General features: G+C 39.4%; 2 protein-coding genes across 4 annotated transcripts; both read left to right on the top strand.

Moving 5' to 3' along the window:
- On the top strand, window positions 1–1,863 carry LOC103455407 (small ribosomal subunit protein eS19x). The gene is made up of 4 exons (XM_008394989.4): window positions 1–267; window positions 1,007–1,097; window positions 1,213–1,396; window positions 1,527–1,863. Exons 1-4 carry the CDS (start codon window positions 184–186, stop codon window positions 1,597–1,599), a joined length of 432 nt encoding a protein of 143 aa, XP_008393211.1. The 5' UTR covers window positions 1–183; the 3' UTR covers window positions 1,600–1,863.
- An 820-nt stretch (window positions 1,864–2,683) lies between these two features.
- On the top strand, window positions 2,684–7,663 carry LOC103455409 (diacylglycerol kinase 1-like). 3 transcript variants are annotated; one of them, XM_008394990.4, is made up of 8 exons: window positions 2,684–2,883; window positions 3,419–4,774; window positions 5,196–5,562; window positions 6,064–6,140; window positions 6,451–6,570; window positions 6,721–6,885; window positions 7,068–7,205; window positions 7,293–7,663. In XM_008394990.4, exons 2-8 carry the CDS (start codon window positions 3,605–3,607, stop codon window positions 7,440–7,442), a joined length of 2,187 nt encoding a protein of 728 aa, XP_008393212.1. In that variant the 5' UTR covers window positions 2,684–2,883; window positions 3,419–3,604; the 3' UTR covers window positions 7,443–7,663. The 3 variants fall into 3 exon arrangements, with proteins under 3 accessions (XP_008393212.1, XP_008393213.1, XP_017177980.1); XM_008394991.4 differs by having other exon boundaries at window positions 3,416–4,774; XM_017322491.3 differs by having other exon boundaries at window positions 2,701–2,887.
- The last annotated feature ends 1,484 nt before the right edge of the window (window positions 7,664–9,147 follow it).

The raw sequence follows: 9,147 nt of genomic DNA, 5'->3' as shown, positions 1-9,147 counted from the left end.
ATGTACTTTCAGTTTGGGCTCCATAAGCTGCAACTGCCGAACCACATAAAACCCTAATCCCAAACCTTGCGTACACCCCTCTCATACGCACAAGCCAGAAGACTCGGAAGTGCTCCGCCGCCGCAGCTGCCAGCAGCCACTAGCAGAAGAAGAAGGAGAAGCAGGACTTTACGTAATCGGAAAATGGAGACGGCGAGAACAGTGAAGGACGTGTCCCCTCATGAATTTGTCAAGGCCTACGCCGCTCACCTGAAGCGCTCCGGCCGAGTCAGTCTCTCTCGCTCTCTCCCTCTTTATATATATATATATATATATATATATGTATATATATGTATATGTATGTATCTGTGTGTCTGTGTATTGTATGATCGATTATCGATGTACTTTTGTGATATGAACAGATTGCAAAGCTTAGATAATCTGAATACTTGGTTTAAATTTTAGGTTCTGCGGCATTCGAATTTGTTTTAGTTTGTATACCGAAATAAGTGTTAATCTGCGAAAGTAGGAGGTTAGATTTGGTTTTGTTCGATCTGTTATAACCGAACTAGATATGCCATTTTTGCTGTCGAATGGCGCCGAGGAAACGAAAGTATTAAGTTGTTATGAAAACATAGTAGAGCCGTTGTTTTGGTTCCTTACAAGGCTCACCAGTATTCGGCATGTTGTAATATTTTTTGTATCTTAGTTATCGTAAGTGAACATAAATGGCATTCAATGTGTGTAAAATACAGTTTAGTTAGCCCCTTTTAGTTGTAGCTATCAGTAGTGGATGCTAAACTTGATGCCATTTTGGAAAACAAAAACCGAAGTTCCGATAGTCATGTGATATCTTTGAATGTGGAAATGTGTTTGCCAGAAAGCTCCTATTCCTCGGCGTTTTAGTGTCATTCATTTACTTAATGATTTGTTTATGCTAATCTCTCACTGGCTTCCGGTTATACTTTGTTTGTCTCTTTTCAATGAGGATTCTCTTCTCATGTGTTGTCTTTGTACTATCTGATAGATTGAGCTTCCTGACTGGACCGACATTGTGAAGACTGCCACATTCAAGGAGCTTGCACCATATGACCCTGATTGGTACTACATTAGATCTGGTATGTGGAATTCTCCCGCCCTTTCTCCACATACCCACAAAACCTTCGACTAGTATTGGTGTTCGTAAAACTGTTTACCGTGAGTATCTTCATCTGAATTCAATTTTTCTTGCAGCATCCATGGCAAGGAAAATCTACTTGAGGGGTGGTCTTGGTGTTGGTGCCTTCCGCAGGATCTATGGAGGGAGCAAGAGGAACGGCAGTCGCCCACCTCATTTCTGTAAAAGCAGTGGCGCTATTGCTCGTCACATTCTTCAGCAATTGCAGAAGATGAACATCGTTGATGTTGACGCGAAAGGGTGAGTTTCTTTCACACATCTCTGGTTTCGTATATGAATTTTGGTGTAGAGAGTTATCGTATCTTTGTTACAAACGACAACACGAATGAAGTTTTTGGCGACTAAACAACTTGTATTCCCTGTGTTTCAGTGGACGGAAAATCACATCCAATGGCCAGAGGGATCTCGACCAAGTTGCTGGACGGATCGCTGTTGCAATCTAAGAGAATTTCTTGAAAGACTTGATTATGGATGCAAAACAATTCAGAAAACTTTTTGCAGCTATGAGTGAGTGAGCAGATATAGGAAGGATTTTGACATGTTATGTTGTGTTTAGCAGTTTTATGATGATGAACATCGCATCCTTCGTTTCTCGGTTTAATTTTGAAGTGCTAAGTTGAAATTGGCTTTCGCAATGTTACTTGAACCCATTCCTACTGTCCTACACTATTTAGAGATGCTTCTCTATAAAGTGCTTTTGTTCATAAGTGCTTTCATTGGAACTGTCTTTCTAGAGGCATGTAACAGTGGAGGGGGCGACGCTCTAGCTTGGTTAAAGCGTCTTTCTTGTTACTCCCTCTACTGCCCAATTTCGTTTGTTTGCTCTGTTGATTGCTTGCCTCGATGTAGGCTCTTCCTATTATGTTTGGCATCTTTGCCCAGGTAATGAATTTCCCAGTTTCCAAAAAAAAAAAAAAAGGGTTTTTATTTAGTGACTTTTAATAGGATTTGGAAATTGGAAGTCATTCTCTCAAAAGTGCAACTTAGGGATGGCTTGGAACTGCTTATATAAAAACCCTTTTGTTTATAAACACTTTTAATAAAAGCGCCTCGTGTAAGCACATTGAAATTTTTAATAAAAGTGCTTCAAGAAGTACACAATAGATGCTTCTTCTAAAAGCATCTAGTGCTTTTGTGTTAAACATAATTATAAGCGTTTTTGCTGATCTGAAAACGCATTTAAATGTATTTCTAAATTTAAACGCACTTTCAAAAGTAAATGAAATGGTGATTTTGATTAATTATTATTAGTTTGGAATTATTAATTGTTTCTTTAATCAAAATTAGTTAATATTTTTTTTTCCCTATATTCAAGCTGTAAAAAAGAATTTACACCGATGTCGGCCCAAAAGCTACCCGAGTCCGAATAGAGCTGTCGAGTGTCACGGATTCGAACAGCCAGAGTGAACGAGCGGCACGCGTCGGGTCCCACGAATGGTGCTCCACCTCATGCCCTCTCCTTACGCCACGTGGGACCTCGAAAATTCGAATTCGAGAATCTTAAACAAAATTAATAAATATACGAACAAAATTAATTAATTAGCGCTCAAGAAAAAAATATCCAAAGAAAAAAGAAAATTTCGAATTCGAGAAAGCCATTTGCTTTTCCTTGGATTTGGATTTTGCTTCGATCCCTACACTCTGTGGATTTTTCCTCCTGGCGTGGATCGAGATAGGGTTTTCTCTGATCGGCGCGATCGCACCTCCGTCCTCCGCCGTCCGTCACTGTGAGTCCGTTTTCTTTTTCCAGAATTTTCAATCCTTTCATGCTTCATTTTTTTAAATCTTCATGTTTCTGTGCATATATATACATATATGTTTGTGTATATGTGTTTTTAGATTCTGTTTGGTTACCAAGAAATTGGGATAGAAAATGAAGTTTATTCTAGGCGGTTAGGTTGGGTTGTCAGTGGACTGTCAATTTGGACTATTAATTTAAGTTTAAATTTCGAATGAATGGTTTATTTTCCACAAGCTTGCCAATTTGTTCCTTTTAAGCTTCCAACCAAAGCGGTAGTGTTTTACTGCAAGCTAATTTTGTGTGGGTTTAGTGTTATCACTAAATTATGATGGAATCATAGAATCGTGTAGTTACATCCGGGAACCGCATAATTTCTTTATGTTTACTCAAATTTTGATTTGGTTGTCGCCTCTGAATTTTGACTTGAAACCATCCATGGTAGTAAGTGCTTTGTTGGAATTTTTGGAGTAATATTTCGTTTTGCATTTTGAACATTTTATTTTATTTGTTTTATTAAGTAGGTTGAAGCGGTTATAATAAGTAGCGCCTATCAAAAGCGTGGTTCGGCTCTCTGTTGCAGAGGATGAAGTAAGTAGGAGGGTGTTGGGATGATAGGGCTTCTGATAATGTTATTGAATGATGAAACCGTATTGGAGGATATATGAGTTTGATTTGTAATTAAATTGGGTTTAGGCAGTTTACTGAGGATGGATGATGATGGAGACTTTGATATGTTTTTGCCCTATTGGAACAACAAGAATCCAACTGATCGCCTTTTCATAGTCTCTTGCTTTATTGCGGCCTTAGTTGGAATTTTGACTATAGCCTACTCTGCCTTTCAATGGAGGAGAAATATAAATCTAAGTTGGATGAAAGCCATTGCCAGGTCAAAGAAAAACCCTAAGGCACGTCACAAGGTTCCTATAACTCCCCATACTTGGGTTCTAGAATCTGTATCTCGTGGAAAGAACTTGAATTGCTGTGTTTGCCTAAAATCCATGAGCCCTTCTCAGACTCTTGGGCCTATGATAGCTTCAGATAGTTTTAGTCACCATTGCAACATTTGTGGTGCTGTGGCTCATCTGAGCTGCTCGTCTAGTGCCCATAAGGATTGCAAGTGTGTATCCATGATGGGGTTTGAGCACGTGATGCACCAATGGGCTGTCCGTTGGACAGAGGCAACAGATCAACCTGATGAAACTTCTTTCTGCAGCTATTGTGAAGATCCATGTAGTGGGTCTTTTCTTGGTGGATCCCCAATATGGTGCTGCTTGTGGTGTCAAAGAGTGGTACATGTTGATTGCCACGGTAGCATGTCCAATGAAACAGGTGATATTTGTGATCTAGGTCCATTCAGAAGGTTGATTGTGTCGCCTCTGCATGTAAAGGAATTGAACCAGACCTCCTCAGGTGGATTTCTGAGCACCATTACTCATGGAGCCAATGAAATAGCATCTTCAGTACGTGCAACTATTAGGAACCAGAGCAAAAAGTCCAAGCATGGAAATGAAAACTCCGTTGACACGGGAAATAGTGGTAGTACTGGGGATATGTCTACAGAAAGCACAGCTGATACTATTCAAGCTGTTAATGGTTCTCATGAAGTTGAGGAAAACCGTAATGGCACTGTGAATGTGAATCTGCAGCACCAAGACGATGATGTAGATAAGAAGTTGGATTCTAAACCCAATTTCAAAAGGAGCACGTCAAACAATAAGAAGGATGAGTCTCAGGTTTTAGGGATGAAACAAAGATATGAATTGATTGATTTATCACCAGATGCAAGACCCTTGCTAGTTTTTATCAACAAGAAGAGTGGGGCTCAGCGTGGAAATTCATTGAGAAAACGTTTAAATATTCTTCTCAATCCTGTTCAGGTTTGATTTTTCTACTATCTTGAATAGATGGAAATTTTTTATTTTCCATCGTTGATACATGAACAAGTCAAGTAAGGTTATTACATGCCATGGTGGAAAAGAAAAGCATTTCTTTTCGTTTATATTCATGTGGACTAAGTAAGGTTCTTAGGTAAGGTTCAAGGTTTGAATTTTGTGATAATAACTGCCTATGAACAAATGGGATCTAATGTAAGAAAAATATTAAAACCTACAAGTTTAGCCTCTTAATGGAATAGGATGCCCTAAAAGTAAATTCTAATTGCTGCAATTTATCAACATTACATGCCGGCGTATCTCCTCAATTGATGTCTATGGAGTTTGATCAACTTGCACTTTATTAGTAATTGTGGTATTTCATATATGTTTGTTTAAATGTTGCATGTGCTTTTGTTTCCTGTAGGTTTTTGAGCTGAGCTCAACACATGGACCAGAGGTGGGTCTTTATTTGTTCAGAAAGGTGCAGCACTTTAGAGTTCTTGTGTGTGGGGGAGATGGTACCGTTGGTTGGGTTTTGAATGCCATAGAAAAGCAAAATTTTGATTCTCCTCCTCCAGTTGCTATTCTTCCTGCTGGAACGGGGAACGATCTTGCTAGAGTTTTGTCATGGGGAGGAGGTTTGGGCTCAGTGGAGAGACAAGGAGGCCTCTGCACAGTTTTGCACCACATAGAGCATGCTGCAGTAACCATTCTTGATCGTTGGAAGGTAGCAATTGTTAATCAAGAGGGGAAGCAACTCCAATCGCCAAAGTTTTTGAACAACTATCTTGGTATGTAATAGTAGAATACTGAATTTTTGCTGGATCTTTCTTGTTCTCATGTTGTTTGTATGTCTCATAGTTATTGACTTAAGTTTTGGCTCAGCTCAGTTCACAAACTATATACTCAGCTCAAATTAAGTCTGTCCCATGTATCAGACCAATTATCAATTTTTTGGCTTCACATCTTTACCTTCTTCAGATCTTTCAGTCTGTATAAATAGCTCACTGTCAATATGTATGAGGTGAGTTGGAATATTCTCTGTAAGGAGAAAAGAAAAACCTACAAAATTTATCTCAACCTTAGACTTATTGTTCTGCTGCATAAGAGTTTACTCTCTGATATTCCAAAAACAGTCCATCTGATGAAACAATGTCGATTTGGTCAGTTGATGAGTTAATTCTGAGTATTCTGAGTATTCTGACTAACTTCTATGCCTTTTTGTGTTAGTTTTTCATCACATTGAGTGAGCTCTCATATGACTTACCAACTCTGGCCTGCTTCATTTGCAGGAATTGGGTGTGATGCTAAGGTTGCTCTGGACATTCATAATCTACGAGAGGAGAATCCGGAGAAGTTTTATAACCAGGTAATATTTAACAAAAATGGAATTCAAGTTATTTAGAGTCAAACTCCCTTGTGCTATATTAGGCATGAGACTGATGGAGACAGGTTGGTAAGAATAGGGGAACTATGGTGCAGATGCCATTGCATCTTCGAGTCTGAGATGACATGTGGTTGCAATATAAATTTGAAAGCAATTAAAGTCAATCAAACCTCAACCTGGGTGGATCACATTTTAAATCGGTTCCTGTCGTTGTAATCGTTGTTTGTTAGTAGTTTTATTTAGATTTTACTTGATGTGTCCTTAAGATGTTGAGTTTGTTACCTACCTGCAGTTCATGAATAAAGTTCTTTATGCACGAGAAGGCGCGAAGGGCATAATAGATAGAACATTTGTAGATTTTCCTTGGCAAGTCCGAGTTGAAGTGGATGGCGTTGAGGTAGAGGTCCCTGAGGTGAGTATGAAAAGTTTTAATTATAAGCACAGAGCACAATGACTATTGATTCAGAAATCATCATATTGCTTCGGATTTGGCTGTCTGGATTTATTATGATTGATTAATTTTGAAATTATCAGTGCTTGACAATTTTGCAAACGTTTTCAGGATGCAGAAGGTGTACTTGTAGCGAACATTGGGAGCTACATGGGTGGTGTAGATCTGTGGCACAATGAAGACGAAAATTATGACAATTTTTACCCACAATCTATGCATGATAAAATACTTGAGGTTGTAAGCATTTCTGGAATATGGCACCTTGGGAAACTTCAGGTAATTTGGGTATACGTGGAAACTCTACCTCTCAATAAGTGTGATGCATATACTTACGTATCGGAATGATGTCTTGCTAGTTAGTTTCAATACGAAAATGGATCATGGTTTTTATATCTATCGTGAACACTAGATTTGGGAAAGTGTGCTATGTTTCTGATCTGCCATTTTGTTTGGTACAGGTTGGGCTTTCCCGTGCTCAAAGGTTGGCACAGGGCCAGTCAATTAAGATACAGCTCTATGCTGCTTTGCCTGTTCAGGTCGACGGGGAGCCTTGGTTTCAACAACCTTGTACATTGGCTATATCCCATCACAGCCAGGTCTCTTTCTCTCAAAATTCTCGTCCGATGAAAATCTAATTTATAGCTAAACATGTCCCTAAGTTTGCCATATTATGTCGTGCGCAGGCATTCATGTTGAAGCGGGCAGCGGAGGAACCACTAGGTCACGCAGCCGCCATCATCACTGATGTTCTTGAGAATGCCGAAACCAACAGTGTGATAAACGCTGTGCAGAAGCGAGCTCTTCTTCAAGAAATGGCGCTGAAGCTGACATAGAAAATAACTTCTCTCTAGAAGCTGCTTAAAATTAGTAAAAGTGAAAAGTTTTGATTGTATCTTGCTTAATATGGACATGTTATATACCATCATATCACATGTAATTTTTATTTTTATTTTTTTGCCTTTATTTTTGTTGTGGTTTTAATAGGTTGATTCTTGTTGAAGCGTTGTTGTACATGAACCTTGTTCATCATCAATGGAAATAGGGAATTTTACAATTTTTCTGACATCGGGCCAAAAGACCAACTGTGTGTCCTACTATACGAGGATTTACCTACACTCTGGTAGGTTGGTAGTACGAGGATTTACCTACACTCTGGTAGGTTGGTAACACTACCGTAGTGTCTCAGACTAATAATGAAACAGTGGCGTACCAACCGGTGGGGGACGTCTCCCTCCAGCTATATATAACTAAAAGTTCGTAGAAATTGGTCATTTAGTATTGCAGTACAGCGATAATTCTTGCCAAATACGTTGAAATTGAGAAATCATATGTTACAATGAGATTCACTCGAGAAAAAAATAATATCACAAGGAGTTGAACCCGATTGAAGTTGGGTACGAAATTGTATGACTACTAACAGGAAGTGCAGTGCTCCGGGAAGAGTGGCTGACCCTTTCGATTTCAACGAAGCACGAAAGACTCAAGCATGCCGGAGTTCTAACTTCTACCAGGAGAGGATTCATGCCTGCGTAGAATGCTATACACAAACAGTTTACAGACTCCAAAAGCTTATTGAAACTGCACATTACTTCGGGAGGAGACCTGCATGCATGTGTGTAGTAGTAATCAACCCTCATTCTTTTGCTTATTCTTGATAAATCCTTGCTTCACTTTCCTCCACGCCCTCGCCACAAACCCCTTCGTTACCGCCCCCGCCGGCCTTGCGCTCGGCTTTTGGTCCCCAGCAGTCGCACAAGACGGCGGCTTTTGGTCCCCAGTAATCGCTCTCTTCGGTGTCTTGGCACTTTCTTTGGCAATGCGACTTAAGCCCTGTCTGTACAAGGGTGAGTTGAAGCAGTACATGTAAAGAGGTGACGAGGAAGCTTTCGACGCTAGAATGGCCTTGTTGAGTTGGTGAGTCACGGCTCGGAACTCGTATGAGTCGTATAGCGTGCTGCCGTTGTGACTCGGGCTCAGCCGCCACACAGGGCTTATCATGCGGGGGTGAGCAGGTGTCGCGGTGACGGCTTGTGGCTCTTTGCCGACCGGGATTTCCAGGAAAGTTGCTAGGTCTATATGCGTTGAAGGCTCTCCCATGTTTTTTTTTTTGAGAGAGAGAGAGAGAGAGAGAGAGAGAGTAGATTAAGGTTTGTTTTATTAGGTTTTGGGAGTGTATTTTATGGGTGGATGGGTAGTTTGCCTTGTAAGTAACGTTGGTTAAGTGAATGTTACTAGGGACTTGCATTGTTTTATACGTCTTCGATAGGACTTTCTTTCTACATTGACATCATAAGTTTTTCGAGAATGTCACACACTTACGTGATATTATTAAATTACTCATGATATCATATATAATGTCTTTATTAATATTTTATCGTAAACTTATAAAATATCAATTACGTCGTCAACGATCAATTTAAATTACATAATTTGTAAATTATAAATTAATAATACTATATAACGGTGTGACTGTCAAACTCTTAATTAATAAATGGTGTTAAACATGAAAGCATTAAGTTAATTATTTTTATTTATAGT

This window comes from Malus domestica, chromosome 14 (assembly GCF_042453785.1).
Source record: "Malus domestica chromosome 14, GDT2T_hap1".
NCBI lineage: Eukaryota > Viridiplantae > Streptophyta > Magnoliopsida > Rosales > Rosaceae > Malus > Malus domestica.
The sequence above is the reverse complement of the archived record's forward strand: the minus strand, read 5'-3'. Positions and strand labels throughout refer to the sequence as shown.